The sequence below is a fragment of the Manis pentadactyla genome, chromosome 3 (assembly GCF_030020395.1).
Source record: "Manis pentadactyla isolate mManPen7 chromosome 3, mManPen7.hap1, whole genome shotgun sequence".
Classification (NCBI taxonomy): Eukaryota; Metazoa; Chordata; class Mammalia; order Pholidota; family Manidae; genus Manis; species Manis pentadactyla.
This window is the reverse complement of record NC_080021.1, coordinates 195,545,419-195,567,521: the sequence shown is the minus strand read 5'-3', so window position 1 is coordinate 195,567,521 and position 22,103 is coordinate 195,545,419. Positions and strand designations below refer to the sequence as shown.

The following is a 22,103-nucleotide window of genomic DNA, read 5'->3' as shown; positions in this document are numbered from 1 at the left end:
TGCCCTAGTTCTAACACATAATCTCAATCACCCTATAGGTTTCTAAATCACCTTGGAGTTCAAGGATGACCTAGAATCATAGTTTTTATGTTGATGATGCTGATCTATAATTTCGTACTGATCAAGGCTATTATTCTGTATTATCCTGCTAACAAATCAAATTTGATTATACTATAAATCACTTTTATTTGTGAATTTTCTTATTTGTCTAAGAATATCCCACAAAAATTGTTCACTGAACAAATGAGAAATGCAATTTCTATGCAATCAGTAACAAAGTTTACGAAATTCTCGGTTCTCTTTCTATGTCAGGAGGAATTATATTAGAAAACTGAAGATGCAGCTCTATTTCCCTGAAGTCTGAGTTCAAAAACACTATACATAAGTGAGATCTTTAAATTTAATGAAAAGCCAAAAAGTTTAAACATTTTGTTCAACAAAACTGAAAAAAATTTTCAAGTTGGTAGCTCAGCAACTATTAGTCTAACTGCTCCTACTATTTTTAAAAAAGGACTTTTTTCCCTGTTGGCACAGAGAAACTACTTGTATTCCTTACAGATAGTATTTTGTCTTTATACTAACAACATAAAAGAGGTATCAATACTTCCATTAGCATCTGTCCCCTAAATTATAAATATATGGAGGGAAAAAAATCATTTTTCATTGTTTCTATCATCGTGCCAAAATGCCCAATAAATATTATCTTTTAATTAAAAGCTTTTGAATTAATAACTTTTTAAATTCCATTTTATAAAATGCCTAATTACATGGCTAGCAATAGTTTAATATAATTTCAATATTTTTCAATAAAATAAAAATAACCTTTGGTATTTCAGAACTTAGATGTTATAATTTCCACCTATTATTAATACTAAACATAAAAAACAAGAACTCTAGTACAGATAATGCAAACTTTACAAATTTAATAGTATAAAAAAGTTAAGTTTAATTTTGTGCTTTATTCTATTCAAAATATTCTATTTGGTTTCATGATGAGGCACTTATTACTAAGTCAGTTTGCATGCCATGGACTCAATAAGCAAATATTATTTATTTATTTTTTGGGATCATTAACATGAGCAACATTATGGTTACTAGTCTCCCCCCATTATCAAGTCCCCACCACATACCCCATTACAGTCACTGTCCATCAAGCAAATACTATTTTTAATTATGATACTGAAGATGATAATAATAATAGTTCATATTTACTTATCTCCTTCTATATGACAAGCACTGTCCAAATGCCTTAGGTGTATTACTTCATTTAAGTTTCACAAGTCTACTAGGTGGTACTGTCATTGTTCCCATTTTGTAGATGAGGAAAGAGGCCTTTAGAAGTTAAGTAATTTACCCAAGACCCCACAGCTAATATACAGGACAGATGAAGTTTAATCCTAGGCTGGAGTTTGTGCTCTTAACTAAGTTACATTGCATTCAGGTGAAAGGGTCAAGACAGTAGTTATTCACAGAAATTTAACATATAATTAAGAAGGGATTTTTTAATTAATGGGGGAATTCAGTAAGTGAAAATGGGACAACTGATCAACCATTTGGGAAAAATCTCATACCTAATACTAAAATAAATTCTATTTAGTCAAAAAAATTTAAACATAAAGTAATATTTGATGAAAACATAGGTGAATATTTCCACAATCTTGAGCTACTTATGACATAAAAAACAGATGCCCTAAGGAAAAAAGATTTTGACATCTTTTACCTAGAAATTAAATACTAATGAATTAAGGGAGAACATCATGAAAATAAAGTTAAAAGGCAAATTAATAAACTGGAAGAAATATTTGAAATATAGATGATAAAGATTTAATATCCTTAAAACTATAAAGAACAGCTACAGAAAAAGACATCACTAGGAAAATATGTGGATATGAATAAAAAGAAATAAAAAAGAACCAAAAAACAAATGGAAACATATTTAACTCCATTAATAATCAAAGAAATTACCTCTAATGGAGTTTAGATAATCTTTCAGCTTTTGAACATCAGAACACTAAAAATATAAAAAACAAAGGTTCTTGGGGTAGACTCCCCAGGTTTAAATTCTATCTCCCCCATTTAATAATTGTGTGACCTTGGAAAGTCAATGAATCTCTCCAAACGTCAGTTTTTCCTTTGGGAAAGGGGAACAGCAGGATCTACTCCATTTGTTGTTATAAGTATTAAAGGTATGCAAAGTGCTTAGCATACCCTATCAGCACACCAAAAAAGGTTGACTGCTATAACACACACAGTGGGTAAGTTGACCCAATACCCAGTCCCAAATCCCTTCTGCAGTTCTCTATTATAGAGGCTGAAAAAGCTAAAGAACAATGCTAATCATAAAAACCTTTCTTTCCCAGATTCTGTTATGGCTGGGAGTCTGTTGGCTAATGTCACAAAAGTAGAAGCCTGCTAGAATGCACTATTTCTTCTTCCAATCTTGTTTGTAGCACAAGGACAATGTTAAGAGAATTTTAGAAGCTCTGAACTTAAAGGAATAAGAGACAAACAACCCCCTATTTATTTAAGCTACTATTAGCCAAAATCATCTCTCCCTGATATGGATGCCATTACTATTGCTACTATTGCTATTATTCATATTTGAAAAGGGTAAAGTAAATCAGGCACTCTACTTATCCTTACTAAAGGTAACACTGCAACATATAAAAAAATTTTAATGTACATATTAGACCTAGAAACTCCACACTAGGACTTTATCCTAAGAAAATAATCAGGAAAGGGTTTAAGACGTCACACCAAAGACATTCAATGAATACCAAGGATAGGTGATAACCTCAGCACTTGTCAATTATTTTTAAAATAATATAGCCTGGAAAGAATGCAGCTAGGCACAACTGTCAGCCCTGCATGTTAGAAATAGGGTGATTTGGGTAGGTAAGTTATCTAGTATCTCTTTTAGAGCTTTGGTTTACTTCTCTGTAAAATGAGGTCTGGCAACTCCATGTAACAATGCTGCACAAATAGAACTACCCCAATCTTAAAAATTTATAAGCATTTATTTTCTCCTTCACAGATCTGTGAGTCAGCTGGGCAGCGATCTGCTCCCTATACCTCATTTAGGCGTCAGGCTGGAGGGGCAGCACCTACCCAGGGCATGCTTTCCTCCTAGCAGGTCAGGGGAGCCCAAAGAGCAAGTCATATCATTAACAGCCCACTGGAAATCTCTGCATATGTCTATAATATCCCACCAGCCAAAGTAGGTCTCCTGGTTGAGGGCAGAGAAATATCCTCTCCTTTAGTGGAAGGAAGAGGTAAGTTACTACTTATGGAAAATAGTTCTAATGATCAAATGAGGATAAAAAATAAAAACAAAAAATTATATTTTTTCCCAGGTGGTTTTAGGGTTAAATTAAGCATGGAAAGCATCTGGCATAGTCCCCAGTAATGGTAGTCAATATTATAATTGATTCTGGTGGGTGTGTTTGACAACTTTTCACAATTCAGCAGTAATTTCTCAGTTTTGGAATTTCTTATCTGGACCACAGAAGTATATTCTGTGTGATCTTCCAAAGTTATTAGTTTTAAAACCATCATCTCTACATCTTTATGCCAACAGATTTATAATAAAGGTAAGTTATACCCTTATACTTCCCTGGTAGATATTAAATTAAAATATACTTTGTATTAAGATAAACTAATATTGAAATTCTATCAAATTTAAAAAATTTTATTTATCAAATATTTGTCACTGAGTTCTTTCCAATAAGGGGGGATCTGTTTAGAAGAACAACAATTTTTATGTATCTGTATTAAAAAATGTCAATAGATTAACATCACTGAAACTTGGCAACTTTGATGTTTAGTGTATTATTACAAAAACAATTTAGTGCAATTCTGATTTGCTTGCCACATGCCACAAAGATGAAAATTCCAGAAATACTTCTGCAAGAGTTTGGAACAGTGATTAATTTTATGTACTGCAAAAGTCAAGTATGTTAGGAAAATATACAGCTAAAAGGAAATCTAATGATGAGAAAGGAGAAAAAAATTACCTTTGCTGATAAATAGTGCTTATAGTAGTACAACTGGAACAGCAGAAATGCAGAACTTGTCAAAGTTAAAAGTGCCAAAACCACGTTCTTATTGATTCTACTCATTAGTCGGTGGCACTCACTTGGTTGTCTTTTGAAAGTAACTCAGTTGGTTTCATCTTTTTGTATAAGAAGATAATCTTGCTTTCTGTCAACAAAAAGATACTTCTAAAGAGACAAAAAATTATTTTTAGTTTTTCACCTCTAATAATCAGCAGAAGTACAAAGCAAAGCTATCTACAGTTCTACTGAACATTCCTTGATTTGGCCATTTCCTATCCTAAAGAAATACTCAGACATGACAGCAAACATGACAGAAAAAATGTTTATCATGGCATTCTTTACAGTCACAAATAACAGGAAACAAAAATGGGGTATCAATAAAAACTGACCAACAGACATTGTGGGGGCTTCTCCCCCAGAGTTTCTGATTCAGCAGATCTGATGTGGGGCCCTTGGAACTCCCAGGCGATGCTGATGCTTCCAACCACACTAAGAAACACTTCCACAGATAAACTGAGAAAGTTTTAGTCAAGAAGCATCATCTGAATGACAGCTCTACTGCTGCTTTTTGTGAGTTAGCATGTGGTCATTTTTATAAACATCCCATGTTTCCAGTTTTTGTCAACTGTAAAGAAAGCCATGATAGAATTTTTGTTCTTTCTTTAGGACAAAAAATTAAATATAGTTATCTCCTCTTCACTGTTTTAGTTAAATATATTTAGTTCCTCAAGTGTCTATGTTTATTCCGTACAATATACTAACACCTCTATTACTCAATGTAGGTAAAAAACAGGAGGAAATTAGCCAATTTATACTACCTCCTGCCTTCTCCTCTTTCAATCCTGACTTTTATTAGTTACTTCTACATTGTTATAGTTCTATTATATTCTGTAACTACAAATTTCAGTTATTTTGGTCTTATGCCTTCTCTATGTTCCCTGCCAATCCTATTGCTCAGTCATCTCTGTTCATCTACTGGATGGCTGGTATTTATCTTCTTGAAGTTTATCAAAAAGAACTTAGGGGCACTATTTTCTTCAGTTCTTGCATTGTTCAAAAACAATTTTCAATTGATAGTTTGGCCTTTAGGTCACACTTCCTTTCCTCTGGTGACTTGTAGTCTTTATATCACTGTCCCATAATGCTAAATATTTCCTAAAAATATCTGGTTCTTCTTCCAATACTCCCCTACACACTGCTCTTATGAATAGGATGAGCAAAGGCCACATTCTTTACCTGTGAAATTCAGTTTTTAAAAACTAGGTTATATAATGATATTGATGATTACATATTAATTTTCTTCATTATGTGCTCTTTCAATGTAGAATCAAGACTTCTTAGAGGAAAATTTTAAGTTAAATGTTTGAATATTTTTCTGTTCTAATGTTAAATACTCTATTTCCAGTACTACAATTAAGTATTTGTTTCATCTCCTTTCATTCCCATTTCACTTTGTTCAGCTCTCAGAAGTCTGTCATCATATCCTTTACTAAGTTTTCAACCATGTTAATTCTCCTTTTTGCTTCCAATGTGGTGGTCTTTTATTTCTCTAATTTTACTTTTTTCTTTTCTTTCTTGAGCTCTACCAGATGATGATTCCCCAAATATTGCTATTGTACTATTTCTTCCTAAGCCAACTAACTTTGTCTATTATTTTAAAGAAGTAATTGTTAGGCCAGCAGTTTTCTCATAGGTTCTCTGTCACTTGTTTTCCTGTCTTTTAAAAATCCTTTCTTCTTGAAGCATTTTTTTTGTGTAGATACTATGCGCATTTCCTTTTTAGTATTATTTATCTTGAATAACATGAACTCTGCTCAGTTCAGTTACTTGCAAGAGGATTATGGAAGGAAGAAACAAGACTCTGTTCCGGCCTGGAAAACAGTCTTCTGGTATACAAGAAACCTCTTACATGACAGTGTTTTATGCATGTGTGTGGGTGGGAGAGACAGAGAGAATGTGTGTAAGAAGCAAGAGAAAGTTGTTTAGCCTTTACTTCTTGCCTCACCAAGAGAGTGCCTCCTGCAAAGATGGTGTACGTATGTATGTATGTATGTGCTTTCTCATTTGCTCTCCTTTCTTGTAGTCCATTTTGCTAAACAATCCAGGGAAGCACCCACTGCCTTCCTGCACCCTGAGCCCACTGTAAACAGATCTCTCTTTGCTCTGCCAGCTCTGAAATCTCCTCCTCTCAGAGTCCTCCCTTAACCTTTTCGTGCTTACATTTGACAACCATTTCTCAAATATTTTGGTTTGTGGTTATAGGGCTTCTAGTCTCATCACCAATACAACTATATTTGTCTCTCATTCTCCTTGTTGTTTCAGGGTAATTTCAGATAGAAGAAGGCACAAATGCATTTACTCTGCCAACTCAAAATCAGAAGTCTTGGTTTGGGGTTTTAAACCAATCCACATGAGCTTCCAGAGCCAAAGCCTATATATACAAAGCAGAAGCTATGAAAAAACACTTAAGAGAAATCAAAACAACAGTGATGTGATCAATCCACTTGATTTACAGAAAATGTATAAAGCAATGATAACTGAATAAATCATGATCATGTTCTAGCTCCTGTGAAAACTAGCAACATAAAGCATTGATGATGGTACTAGTTTTTGCTGTCAGCCAAGACCTGCTAAAATAAAACAATCCCATACTCTGATAACAGCAGCTCACCAGATAGCAAGAATACCCTCATTTTAAATATTTCAGCTCAGTTTTTTGCAGTTGTATTGAATAGCACATCAACATATTGTATACTTATTCCTAGTGGAATCTAAACATTCATAGTGTACCATGGCTCAGCCTCTTCTGTACTTGATTTAACAAATGGAAAGCATAAAAGGCCTACATAGGCCTTTTATCACACAAGGATAAAGTCCAAATTAACATCTTGTTGTCTCTGGATACATCTCTAAACTACTATTACTTCTTAAAATAAAATAAATCTGCAAATTTATAATCAACTATTTAAGTACACTTATATTATCAAGATGACATCCAATTAAATTGATTATTTGTTTTCTATAAATGCCAAGGCAATTCAATTGCAAAGAAGGAACATTGGCCTGTCAAAACATTCCTTTCTGCTAGCACTCTCCCATTAGGAATGCAGTTTCCACTTTAAAATGAATATGATATTTATAAAAAAAAAAAAGAGGCCAAGGATCATTGATTTTAGCTCTAATATATCTCTGGTATCAACTCCTCATTTCTTCACTGTCACTCTAATTTAGACTCTAATTGTACCTAATGTCCTAATTTTAACTGACGTCTCCACTTTCTACCTACCCCTAATCTTATGTTTATATTGGCAGACATACCAAGTTGCTGACAGATGAATCAAGTTACACCATGGTCAAAATTTTTCAATAGTTCTCTAATACCTACAAATAAAATTCAAATTCCATACAATAGTATTTATGGGTATTTACAATCTGACTGACCACAGGCAAATTTTCTAGGCTTTCTCCCACTTCTCACCCTATGGTTTTTGCCCAAGTATCCTCGAATACACAGCACCCTTTCCTGCCTCTGCTTTTGCTCATTCACTCTTGTCTGAAATGCCCTCCTCCATGTCCATGAACACAACTGTTCTTTTCTTTTCCTTTCACTGCTAACTTCTCACAAGTGTCAATAGTGTGAAAAGTAAAGGTCAGACTGCAAGGGGTTAAGAAGTCTGTAGATAAAGCCTCTTTATCTACTTACCACTCATTCTCTTCTTCACCCTTTGTCTCTACCTCTACATGCTGACACTTGAAGATAAAAAAAATACATATTAGTCTCTCCATTTAATGCTACAGAAAACCACTAAATATTATAGTGACTCCTTTCCCAAAGATCATGCAGTGATGAGGTTTTGGAAACTGTCTGAAATGACAGACCTAGATAAACAAAGGCTAGGTAATAAAGGAAATGAAGATATGAGGGCTAGTATGACTAGTATGTCAGGGGCAAAGAAAAAGGGTGAAGGAAATGGTATTGGCTAATATGCCTGCTATTCTGTGCTTAATATAAAATCTGGATGGATGTTCTCTTAACCATTTTATTAGGTATACTTCCCATATCTACTGGCTAATTACTACTTATAAATATTCCAGCAGACTGCTGGATATGTCCTCCTGAACATTCCTCTAGCACCTAAAACAAATTGCTGACCACCCTCAAACCAGAGCTCTTTCAGACTTGCCCCTCTATTCTGTTAATGGTTGATATCCCTGTTTTGCTCAATTATTTATGTTCAAAATAAAATCATTTTTGTGGTCCTAACTCCCCGTCTAATGAGTCAACAAACTATATATATATTCTTCAGTGCCTCTAAATGCTGTCATTTCTTTTCCATTTCTAGTATAGTTAGCCTAATTTAAAGGCCTTATTACCTCTGCTTATATAGAAAACCCCCTATATGAATACTCTGCTACTAGGTTTTCCTCCAAATAGCCATGCACCTTAGGCACCAAAGTCCAATTATTTCTATAGTATAACTTTGTGTCAGTTCCCCTGCTTTATGGCCTTCTATAGCTTTCTTAGCACTACTCCCCGTATGAACCCACTGGGACAGTGGTGTCTCCTCTGGGAGCCTTTGCCTATGCTATTCCTTCCATTTACAATGCCTTCTCCTCCCATCCCCAGCCCCTCACTGTCTACTGAGTAGTCAAGAGTACAGGCCCTAAAGACAAACTGCTGTATTCAGATACTGCTCTGCCACTTGCAGCCTATATGACCTTGGGCAGGATATATAATCTCTCTATGCCTCCATCTTTAAAATGGATCTATTAATTATACTTGACTCACAGGGCTGTTCTAAGGATTAAACAAATTAATACATATAAAGCACTGAATATCACCTAACATGATAAATATACAATAAAATGCTAGCAATAATTAACAATAGTCATCTTAAAGGTCTACTAGTAGTTCCCTCTGCTCTCAAAGTCCCTGTCCCATATACTCCCACAGCACTGTACAGTTGTACTAATTTTGTTTTTTTGCTGTCAGTCTTACAGTTCCTTGAGACAGGACACTATCATACATGTTTCCCTGTTCCCCAGGATTCCATATTCCATATTCTTGCACAGTGGACTTCAAGCACATAGACTTAAAAGGCAGCTTTATACATACAATGGATCTCTGTTGCCCCTGCAGAGCTGCGTGTGCCCAGGAAAGTACAAAAGTATTTGAGATGGGAATTGAATGAAAGCAGCTGCAAGGTGAAGAGTGACAGCCAGAGTTTATGTCACACAGGCCAGTTTGGTCTGTTGCTTCATTCCTTCTTCCATTAAGTTCACAAATACTACTGCACCCTGTGTGCGAGACCCTGGGCTAGCTACAGGCTGCTCCCTGTCAGAAGACTACAGAGTATAAGCAATAGATGACGGTTATTTCAAAGGCAGCAGGAACTTGAGGGAACAAGGATTTCTTCTAACCCAAATGTTATTTACATAAGTTATTTGGTGGATTCATTTAAGAGCTACCTTAGGTGACATACACATCAGAGTAAGAACGTGGCTGTCTTTGGGTTGGGAGGAGGGCAGCTGCTCTTCTTTTTCTTTTGTTTACCCTATGTGAACATCAGTTGATTTTCTAATTTAAAAAGTAAGTTTTTTAAAAAAACTCTAAAAAGTATTTTCCCATCCTGTGGGTCAATTAACAAATATCGTTTACTACAGCCCACACATTCTAAGATTTATGTTAATACCTTCCCATTTTTGGAGTAACAGAACGGTGTTAAGCCAAGTTGTTTTTAACTGAGTAGTCTTCCCCTCAAGAATGCAAGTACCACTTTTTAAATCCATGTTAACAAATCACTTCAAGTAAATTCTACCAATTTTTATATATAAAATATATATATAATAATTTATACTGTACCTCAGCAACACTGGATTATTAATATATCTAATTTGAACAGACATTTTTAAATATAATTTTTGATAGAAAGAAAACGTGTTTCATTGTACCAATGAGTATCCTTTGGACATGAGTCATTCTTCTATTAGATCTATGTTCATGACCTATGTTCATTAGCCCATTTTTAAATTGGGGTATATACCTTTAAAACATTAACTTGTATTAATCTGTTTCCATTAAAAAATCTTAAGATTATTAAAAAGAAGAATGCAAGTACCTACTTGCTGGCTTAAGGACATTTGGACATTGATCTTAGTAAAACTGTAAAACTAACAGAATCAAACACAGGGCTCAGAGTGTGGCACATACTTAGTACAACATATTAAGTATGAATATATATACATATTTAAATGAACAAATATCCACTAAAATATCAATAGTGATTACCTCTAGGGTGATTTTTATGTTTTTCTTTAAGCTTTTCTACATTGTCTCAATATTTTTATAATGAGTATAAATTATTTTCATAAACACAATAAAATTCTTCATAAAAACAGATAATGGGTAGTAGTTGTGGCTTAATAACTGCCACGTTTGCCAGACAGGATCTAGGTCTTTGCTACTTACAGCGGTACCAGCATCACGTTGGAGCTTGTCAGAAATACAGAATTACAAGCCCTACCGCAGATCTACTGATTGAGAATCTATAGCTTAACAAGATCCTGAAGTGATTCATATGTACGTGAAAATATGAAAAGCAGCTCACTGCTGAAGCCTTCACATGCAGGCACGACAGGAACAATGCATGCCTTGCTCCTCAGTATATCCCCAGCACCCAGCAGCACCTCAAACACAAATAATTGTTAAATAAATACATGTGTAAATGATGTTACTTCTGAGTACACAATTAGAAAGTGGAGATTATATCTATTCGAGTTCTTTGCTTTCTGTCAGAGTTCCCAGAAGTGGGTGCCTAATACTTGCTGTAAATGCCGTTAAATTCTTTTATTAACAATGTTGGCCCTAAGAATGTACTATGCCTACATGTAATCTTTTTTAAAAGGAGTTCTTGCCCACAGCTCTGAGTTCCGCATGTCTCTTTCAATCATTTCTCTAACCTCCCATGTGTGGGCACATCCTCTAGTTACTTTCTATGATCTCTCCTTAAGGCAAATTCATTTTCAAGATTTTAACACTGCCTTGGAGAGAAAACTTTTAATTAAATTCCAGTCTATGAACTCCATTTACCTATATTCCCAACTCTATTGCCTACATCTCAAATTTAACATGTTCAAAATTAACAATGTTGTTCTCATCAACTATCTCCCTCACCCCTCAAAAGGAGTAGTTCCACATCTTCACTTTGAGAGGAGACCACGAAGTGCAAAAACAACTTTACAGAGCAGAAAAGGATCCAGAAGAATTAAACGACAGCCCAAGAGGATAGCTACTGGCAACACCAGAGCTAAAGCACTTAAATTCACTTTTTGGAAAGCCAGGTTCAAAATATCAATCACGTGGATCCAAGAAATCAAGTCCTGTATATTATAGACATTTCTCTCATTCCTTTTTTTCTTCCTTTTCAGAATATACTGCACTTTCTTTCCACTTGGGGTTCCTTCAACATCCAGTGCTATCCTTCTCAAACCTACCTGCACAACTAGATTCTAAAATACAAATGCCCACTTCTGCCTTCTGTGTCTTTATCCAAGGTGCTCAACTATCACTGTTGAGCAACTATCCATCCTCAGAGCATATATAGTTCAATCCCAGCCTTCCTCCCCGTTTCCTCAGTTCTTAACTCACTGCTCCCTCACGCACTCTGATCATTTCTTCACAGGCTGATGTTCACTCTTTGGAATCCTTCTATCCTCAAAGTCAGAAAGAATGTGGTGTCATCTAGGCCCTCTTTTTATACCTGAGAAAACCGAGGCGCAGAGAGAAGTGACCTGCCCCGTTTTACTTAAGAAATTTGTAACGGCGATGAAATATTAACTCGGTTCTCTGTACGCCTATCCAAAGTTTCTATCTGCCACCTCTACATATATCCGGTCTTTCCTGACATCCCCCGATTGATGATACAAGCAAAAGGCAGACGTCAAGACCATAAGCAACTTTACTCAGAATAGCTAGCACTGTCCACCAATTATTAATCACACAAAGGGGTGCTTCGGTAAATTCAGAAGAGGAAAGGATGGCTAAGTAAATGACCCCTTCCTATGAAGTCGTGGTAACTCCCCACTGCCCACGGGAGAACACACTCCTTCACAGGACAGCAGGGTCCGTCCCAGTCGGAACCCAACATCAGGTCCTGCCACATTCCTGGCCTTCTCTTCCCCGCACTCATCCCCGCCGCCACGACCCTAATATGCCGTGCTGCTAAAACCTGGCAGCTCCTTTCATGCTTCTCTACCTTTGCAGACATGGGCCCTACAACTGCGGTGCTCTCCCCACCCTCGCCGCGCCCAGTCGCTCTCGCAAGTCCCGAGACGGCGCTCACGACCCTGCTCAAACTTCACTACCCCAACCCGAGTCCTACAAGGGTCTAATCACCCTCCAAAACAGAACCTGTCCCAGGACGAGGATTCTACCTGCTGCACGCCCAGGAGCGCAGGAAGGGCGGCCCGGGGGAACAAGTACCACGAGCTGCTCGACGGCTGAGAAACCCCTGCCGGGAGCGCGCAAACCTGCGGCCCGCCGCGGCCTCTGCGGGGAGAGCAGGTGTCCGGAATGCTGGGCGATGCCCAAGGAGGGCACTCGAGCCACTAGCGACACCTGTCTGAAGGCGTTTGCCCATCCCTGGCGACCCAGCCGGGCCTCCCACGACCTTACCTCACCCATCAGCGGCGGCAATCCGCTTTACGGCACTCTCAGCCAGCGTTGCAAAAGGGCCGTCAAGTGCAGCGCCTCTCTCAGAGGCCGACCCAGACCTCGGCCTGTGGGCGCGGCTGCCGTTTCCTTTTACCTCCCCGAGTTCTCCCAGCCCAGATTTCTTAACTCGAGATCTAAGCACTGTGCCAAAGCCCTTTCACCTCTTGCCTGGGTAACTACAGCAGCGCACTGAGGCGAACTGAGATTTAGGAAGGGGAAAGAATTAGAGACACCAGCTGTTTACCAAAGCGTGTGAGTTTGCCAGATAAAGGATGCCAGTTAAATGTGAATTTTCAGGTGAACAGCGAATAATTTTTCAGTGCGTGTGCTATGCAGAAGGATTGAGAGTAACTCCCTAGATTCTGGTTTGGGTACCATAAAGTGAGATGGAGAGCTAGAGTAGCAAATAGCTGCTGAGTTTTAATGCTGCGCGTGGGATTGAGGTGCCTGCAAGACATCCGAACTCCAGCGGACTGTTTATTCCGTGTACGGATGGAAATACACACACATACAATTACGTGCCTGGTTAACTTTCAACAGTGTGATGCAGAGAATTATTGGTAAGGATCAGAAAGGTATCAGCTTTGACATAAATTTCAAAAACTGTAAAGCATTGTAATTTTACTGTAATTTTAAACTTCCCCCAAAATTACAATTAACAGCCCGAAAACTGAAAATACATATTTAAAGTCTTTTTCTCATTTTCCAGGGTTTATGACTTTTGTAAGTTTTCATTTCCAGAAATATAGTGTGTACATACAAGCTCATTCTGTAGAATCCTCATTACTTAGAACTAGTAGTTGGTAGGTTAATCAACTTAAATATACAAGTGAAGAAATCTGAACTCAAAGTGCTCGATTTTTATTTTTTGCTGTCCTCCTCTATCATTTACAGTTATCTGGGCACATCTAACTTGCCAGCAATTGCTTTTTAGCTTTTCATCTCTAAAGATTCCCCCACTTAGAAGTAACTTCATACTCGTATTTCATTGGTTTATGTAATGTTTAAAGTATATAATTACAAAAATAACTGCCACTGGCATAAACAGGTTTGGGAACAAACAGCTGACTGGAGGTAAATGTAAACCTCAGCTGGTGGGAGCATAGTTCTCCAGCATACTAGAGAAGAGCCCAGCCTGAGCTAAACCTACCTACCTAAAGGAGGGTAAAAACTGTCTGTTATAGGCAAAGATCCATCTTAAAAATCACTCAGATGCAGGAGCATACCACATATTCTGGCCCACCCTAACATTGTGGGGCCTGGGGCAAGAATACAAATGGAGGCCAACTCTGACATATTTTAAGTGTCTAAATAGGTAAGAATTAACCATCAAATAATGTGGGGAATAGGGGCACCGACTCCCACCCTCACAGTCTAAAAAACACATGTAACTTCAGACTCCCCCAAAACTTAATAGCCTGCTGTTGACCAGAAGCCTTACTCTTAACAATTAACTTATTTTGTATATTTATTATATACTGTATTTACAATAAAGCTAGAGAAAATGAAGTTTTTTTGTCACAAATCTTTAAAAAAATTGTACATCTTTACTGAAAATAAAACATAAATTGACCTGCGCAGTTCAAACCTGTGTTCAAGAGTCAACTGTATCTCCTCCTACCTTGACAAATACTTCTTCCAAAGGAATGGAAATCTAGGTTCAAACTTGGCATTTTCAGACCTGTGCTGCAAAGTGACAGCATGAGAACTAGGTCAACCTCTTCTCCCAAGACCCTGAGTCTGTCTTTTACTTCTTGCTCAGCTTATCATCAAGGGTCTTGGTATGCATGCATGTGGACACTCGTTGACACATCCAAGCTCCATCCTCACTCCTTACAAACTGCCCCCCACTCTTAAGTATAGAGATATATATACCTGTAGTGCAGTCTGTCTTCAGGATGAACCTGGGGAAGAGGCCTGTCAGTGTTCTGAAAGCATCTTTGGGCTGGTCCAGCAGGGAATTCTGCTGCTCTGGTTATCTGATGCATAGTGAATAAGTGAACATGGAATCCAAGTGGCTTCAATTTTTCATTCCATGGAGGGAGGCACAGCCAGAGGGTAAGGGATACCTCCTGCCCAAATTGAAGTTACACGTACACACATATGCTGTTGAACTTGCTTTTTCCATTTCATAATATCACAAATACCCTTCCATTAAGAGCATAGTCTGTAACAGCTGTGTAGGGTTGCTGAAGCACCACCATCTAATTATCCCAGTGACCTTGGGCAAAAGGGGTATATTACTAGTTGTACCATGCAGTGTAAATGTAAAAAAAGGTTTGGTAATGGAAACACTTGGACAGAAAAATACAGTACAAATTCCTGAGTATCCTACAGAGAGCCAACCAGGCAGAACAGGACTGGGTATATATACCATGGAAGGTCTCTAATTGAGGAAATCAACCCCCATAATGGTCTAAATTTTTAGAACATTTGTTGGTGGAGGAGGGGCAATGCAGAATATATTTAGACAAGCACATAATAATGGTAGCTTGCTAGTACAGCAAGTTAGAAAAGGAGACTTCAGAATCCTGGTAGCCCATTCTTTCAACAATCAGGCTGCTTGTATTTTGCTGTCACAATACTGCAATGAGGATTGGCTTATTTATGAGTATGTATGTCAGAGAAATACCTAGAAATTCATTTTCAAGGTATGTGTATTTAAAATCTTGATGTTGCTAAATGGTTCTCCAGAAATGTTGCACCATTCACAGTCCATCTTCTACATGAGGATATTGGTTTCTCAATAACTTTGTCACACTCCTCTCCCTATGAATCAAGACTACCCAATCTCCCTTCATTCCTCTCGTGCTGAAAATGATCTTATTACAGGAATTCCAGTCTCATCTAGTCATTGACTGGTTTTCTTTTTTCTCTTAAACTGATTTCAAGTTAGAACACAAATTTTTTATAGGCACAGGTTCTGGTTCTACCTTTACCTTACTACCATCTACCAAAATGTAACTCAAGATGTGTCAAGTTCCAAAGACAGAAACTAAGTTTCTGATTTATGTAAGTTACTTATAGTATGTTTCATCTTCCATCCCTAGCTGCACTATACAAAATAGCAGCTATTAGCAAGATGTAGCTCTTTACATTTAAATTATAATTTAAAATGTAGTGCCTTGTTTAACTAGCCACAGTGCTCAAAGCTGCCTGTGGCTAGTGGCTACTGTATTGGACAGCACAAATATAGAACTTATCATCATGCATAAAATTATGTAGAACAGCACTGCTCTAAAATATAAGCTTTTGGGGCAAAAGGACTATGACTTTTTTAATCTTCACATTCTCAACAGCGTATTGTAGATATTTAATGAGAGTTGCAACAATAAATAATATATAATAAGAAATGTAAACACTGAAGCAAAAGGAAGCAGAAAAAATGTTTAATACTAAATGAGATATTCCAGGTGCTTTTGTAAGAACAACTCAATCATTCTATACAGAATTTACAATCATTTCAACATACAAATTACTCCACTTTGAATACTCTATTTTAAAGTTAAAAACCATTTAAAAGGCTTTGTCTTGTTTTCAAGGATAATGAGGCAATATGCTTATTAAAACACTAGTATGCAGCACTGAATACATTATAAGTAGTTGATTAATGTTCTTCATCCATAACTTAAATGTTAAACCTGAGGAATTAGAAGTTTCATTATCAGAACCACATAGCAAAACCATAATGATTAGACATACCAAATAACCTGTAGATCAAGACCTGTAAACTGTTTAATAAATCCAACTGAAAGCAAAGCAAATGTCAGGATACTAAATGATAGCCAAGATAACAAGGTTTTGAAATGCTTCCTCGTATTTTTTTTAAAATGACAATGCAACAAAAGTTGTCAAATGTTAAGTGAGCACATATGCCTGTTACCATTTATCCAATGATGACAAACTATTTGGCTATTTGGGAAAAAAATTATTTAGACCAAATTCAAACTTTGCATGTGGCACTGAGCAGTCATAATTTGAAAGTGCAAATGCCTGAATGGAAACACAGCTTAAATCATTTGATTATGCTACTATTCTACACTAACATACTAATGCCATGGGACAAGTTACATAATTCTAGAAAGTCTTGACTTAAGAGTAACAGGCTTAATGAGAAAATACAAAAAGGCCACTTGTCATGCACAAACTAAAGAATGTTAAAGGGTGTTTTAATCAGGGTTTAGTTTTTCTTTTTTTCAATCACTTTTTTAGTTCTGGTGATAGCACTGTAAGCACATGCTTTAATCAAGGAAATGGCATCTAAAAGTATCCAAACATTTACAAAGCATTTTACTGTTTTTGAAGCAACTTTCACATACTCCATTTCATTTTATTCCTCACAACAACCCTGCGAGGTAGGCTGAACAAGTTACAATTATTTTATGTAAGGCAATGGAGGCCCAAAGATGGTAAGTGACTTATGTAGAGGTCACAGATCCAGCAGATGGTAGAACTAAGTTTAAATACTTTAAAAGAAATGAAGCCAAAATATTTTTCATTATATCCAGAAATTTTTTTAAAGACTAGTGATTTAATATAAATTACTCCAACACTTTAGCTGTTATATATCTTACAGTGTGAATTAGTTATAAATTTGATTTTAAAGAGCCTTCCTTAAATGGTAAACTAGACTCAATGCTTTGGTACTTTAGAGATATTGGAAATGTTAAAAAAAAAAGTATTCTCATAGCTCATAGGCTCTCCAAAAATGTCTAATACTAATAAAAATGCCTCTTACCAATCATTTACAATTTGACTTATTTTAAAATTGGTCCAAACTTAAGAAACTCCATGCCAAAGCAAACACATTCACCTACCTTCTGCCCTACATACTGTGAAATCCTCTCATGTCCATTCCCAAGAACCAACTTATATTGAATGGGTACCATTAAGAAAATAAATCAGTTTAAACTAACACAACTCAAATGATTATGAATCAAAAGTCAGTACCTTTTATTGACCCAGAAATAACAAATACTGTTTTAATAACTGGGTGGTCTGAGGAGAAAAGTACTACGGCAATCTCTTCTACTTATTTATATGCCAATACTAACCTTTATATGGCATATCCAACAATTTATCTTTTCAACAAAAACAACATATACCAAATGTAATCTAAACTCCAAGTTACTTAAAAAACTTAAAGTATTTACATTAATCAAATGTTCCAGGTAACAAAGCTATCATATATGACATACCAGGATCACAAATATTTGCAAAATGTGAATACTGTAAGATATGCACAAAACTAAAATTATACTGAACATGAGGTAATTTTTCTGTGATGATTAAGGAAACATTCATGATCTCTTATAATGCTATACTATTAGCACTATGAAATGGACATTTTGGTTAGAAATAGCAAATAACTTTATGGTTGCCTGGATGCTGAATAAATTTATGCTGACCATATACTTCCCTAAAAGAATACATGCAGTGTGATGGACAGTGACTGCATTGGGGTATGGGTGGGGACTTGATAATATAGGTAAATGTAGTAACCACATTGTTTTTTCATGTGAAACCTTCATAAGAGTGTATATCAGTTATACCTTAATAAAAAATAATATATGCAGTGTGAAAATAAAATCAAGGGAAAAATTTTCCAGACCCATTTTATGTGATTATATAAAAGTGAACTATATTATATGAAGTTAATTTGAATTTTTTAAAAATTAACAAATCTACTTCAAAACATTGTTTTTGAAGATGTAAACTTTGCCATACCACTCAGTAGCAGCAAAACTATACTCACAGTACATCAAACTTCATTAATTTTAGAATTCTGAATGTAAAGTATGACTGCTGTTATCACAGACACTTAAATATTTGGTGTATGAATCAGCAAATGAATGAACACTGATCTAACAAATATAGGTTTTAAAAAACATTATGATGATTTGAAAATATGATTCTTAGTTTTTTTAGCCTGGAATCACATACTTTAGAGTAAGAAGTCTACACTCTCTTCTAAAATTAATACTCTTTGAAATAATCATTTTCCAATTTTTTTATCCTTTTCCATTTTTTTCCAGTGTCTCCAAAAGAAATAATTAAAATTATACAACTGACTATAATTTTATGGGAAAAGTATATAGCAAAAAACTAATCATTCTAGGTAAGTCATGATATAGAGTATTTTGGCCTAATTAAAAGACTTCATTAAAAATTACTTTTATTATTTATACCACCAAGGACCAGTCACAGAAAATTCAAATTATACATGATAGTGTTCGTGCTTTAATTTCATAAATGAGTAAATAAAACCAAGTCAATATGTGTCTTTAGATGATAACATGGGCTAAAATTACTGTGCGCAGAATAAAATAGGCCAAATATAGCTGTATAGCAGCAGTTCATGGTTTCTCAACATGGTACAGACACCATAAATCAAATTCATGTACAGACAGGCACACCCCTAATACTTTCAGTTTGTTTACCTATCTGGAACACTCAAAAGATCACTGTATATTAAATTTCTACATGCATTCAGTTATTAAATGCTTAGCATATACATATTTACCAAACATTAAAGACATATGTGACATGGTCAGCCCAAAGAGTCAAAATGAATTACAAAAAAATTTTTTAAAGTGCTTAAGGCAATTCTTTCATTTCTTTATCCAGTTTACTAAAACTGGTGTGGGATTTACTGCTAAAAGAGAAATGTAATACTAATGCATGTTTTAATAAAACAATTTTTTACACCTGTGATACATCCATTACTGTCAACCTCTCATGCATTTCTTTTACAGAAAGCAATCATGTTTGACCTATCAAAACAAAGGGTAAATAAACTAATAAAGGATGTTTAAAAGGGTATATCAAAACTTTCCATAATGAATAAAACTGAGCAATTTTAGTTCAAATGCCAATGAGTATGGCCAACTTAATAGTTACCTTAATTTGAAACTATTTAAATAGGCACTACAGTTGATTCTTTTCTACTTTGAAAATGAGAATGGCAAACTTTTTCCAATTTAACTCAACACAAATAAACACAAAACAACTAACCTAAAACCCTGTACATTTTGTTCTTTATCTTTAGAGACTTTTAAGAAGCACAGTAAGAGGAAAACCTCAGATTTTTATTCTGAAGTATAATAGCATTACTTCAAATGAATTTTCCAAGTGAATATTAGAAAACTATGAAGGGTTTCAAATGATATCAAGAGCACAGGAAAGAATCATATGCACTCCTCCAGCTCCTGATTAATATTTCCTTTTCCACACACCCTGTGCAATAGAAGGCCCTCACCAGTTTAATAACATAATGGTTTCTGGCCTACGTATCAGTTGACATGGGGCATGGAGCAAGAGCATGCTTAGAGAAAGAAGGCACTGAATTAAAGAGAAGATACAATTATATAAAAACATAATAGTTAAAATTTTATACAAGAACTCCTGGCTTTTTCTGTGTCATTTTTGCTAAAATATACACGTGTAACTGTTCACATAAAACAGCACCACCACTAAGTTACTCCTTTCAGGTTTGCCTCTATGAAAGACAGTAATAGCTTCCTGGTTCCTTAGATTGTTGAATAACCCCACTGTAGGGAACAAAACATCCAGAGATTTCTCAAAATCTCTAGGAAAAATAAAATCCAAAATTATATTTTTTGGGAGAAGTAAAAGAATATCTATTGACATATTTCATTCTCTAAACTGCCTTATAGTCTTTAAAATTACCAGTGTTTCATAGATAATGGTGCAGATATGAATGTCCTCTGGAAAAATAATACTCAGTTCAAATAAAATTGCTCAATTAGCTAATCATCCTATCATTAAGCAGTAACTTTAAGAAAGAACAGGCTATTGCTATTTCACAGGCCTTTTTGTAAAAGGCAACTCATATGTAAGCAGCAAGCCACTTCTTAGGAGAAAGGTGTCATGGCACAATATATGTAAAATATCAATGAAAGAAAATCAACATGAAAAAGTTAAAAGAGTTTCAAATATCAAGGAATATACAAGTTCAGACCTCTTCAAAATGCTCAAGGAACTGTAATTACAACTTCAGAGTCTATATTGATTTTTGAAAGGATTATACCCATTAAGAAAGCAAATAAATGTAGCAAAAGGATTGAGAGAATAACCCCTGAATAGTCATGTGCCAAATAAGTCAGAGGTATGTAGGCTTTTTCAAAACACTTATTTTTAACCCATTCCATACCTTATGAAAAAGCAGACATAAAGACTTCAGTAAATAAGTTTTAGGCAACTCTCTTTATAACCTATCCTTCTTAAATAAAACTTGAGTAGTATAGGTTTTTCTGCCTTCTATATAACTTCAATAAACTTTAATTCCTACTAGAAATGTTAAAAATCAATATAATTATCAGTTATTACCAAACTCAAGTGAAAATTTTACCAGAGATAACTATTAAAGGTAGTATTAAACTAGATAACAAAATCAGAAAATATAAAGCTTTGAAAAATCTTACCCCTCATTTAAAATGATGGAATGAAGTTTAATTACTCCACAGGACAATAAAGATCTCCTTTGCCACTGTTAGTGCAGCAGGTAAAGAACTGCAGTTTGAGTGATTTTAAGCTGTTAAGTCTATCCACTCTCTATTTTTAGTCATAACCACAAGAGAAATATCATATTTAGAAAAGAGAAAATGATGTACAATCTAGTCAGTAAACATAAGAGGATAATTTAGCAAAACTCATTTATAAAAAGGAAAAAAATAAGCCATTGTAAGAAGATCCTTCCAGTATCCCCAATTACTAAATTTTCATAAAAACTTAGAGGATTGTTTATTTTTAAAGTTCAGTGTAAGAACTAAATAATAGGTAGTGCTGCGATTTTCATTTTTAAAGGAAGTATAGAGAGAGGTGGCAAGACTTAAATGCTTTTCCCTCAGGCTCTAGGGCTACCATATGTAACTAAACATATTAGAAGAGCCAAAGTAATCCAAGAAACAAAAGTTGGTTTCTATATAACTACTTAAATACTACCTTTCTCATTTATTCTTTAAAACATCGGTTTCCTGTTTGACATGTGCCTGCTTCCACGATATTGCACAGTAGGTTCCTGTGAGTGCTTCCTACTAGATGCTTAATGCTAACAGATTCCAGGCCTTAAAGCAGAGCATAGCAAACCTGACTTCCACCACTCGTAACTTCAGTGATTAGTAACTGCACAGAAAAGGCCTCCCAATCAAAAGGGGGCTACGCATATTCTAAATAGGCATTACTGAGTAACATTGTTTAGGCTGCTAGCTGAACCAGTCATTCCATTTTCACTTTTCTGAAGTGTTCTTACAGCACTTGGAACCTGCATCCCAGTACTCAAAGAAAGTCCACCACACCAGACCTAAGAAAAGACA

At 35.6% G+C, this 22,103-nt stretch overlaps 2 protein-coding genes across 6 annotated transcripts in view; both read right to left on the bottom strand.

Annotated features, from left to right (window-relative positions):
* The window catches only part of FKTN (fukutin), a 48,637-nt gene extending 44,425 nt beyond the window's left edge, over positions 1-4,212 (bottom strand). Inside the window, exon 1 of one of the 2 annotated variants that reach the window (XM_036903298.2) lies at positions 4,014-4,212. In XM_036903298.2, the coding sequence (XP_036759193.1) occupies positions 4,014-4,118 (105 nt within the window). In that variant the 5' untranslated portion in view covers positions 4,119-4,212. The remainder of the gene's footprint in view (positions 1-4,013) is intronic. The other variant, XM_036903300.2, reaches the window with a different exon arrangement.
* Positions 4,151-22,103, bottom strand: part of FSD1L (fibronectin type III and SPRY domain containing 1 like) — a 100,853-nt gene continuing 82,900 nt past the window's right edge. For 3 of the 4 annotated variants that reach the window (XM_036903293.2, XM_036903294.2, XM_036903295.2), the window contains one exon: positions 16,141-22,090. In XM_036903293.2, coding sequence (XP_036759188.2) covers positions 21,968-22,090 — 123 coding nt within the window. In that variant the 3' untranslated portion in view covers positions 16,141-21,967. Of the gene's footprint in view, positions 4,221-7,758; positions 7,806-16,140; positions 22,091-22,103 lie in introns of those variants that run through there. The other variant, XR_008996576.1, reaches the window with a different exon arrangement.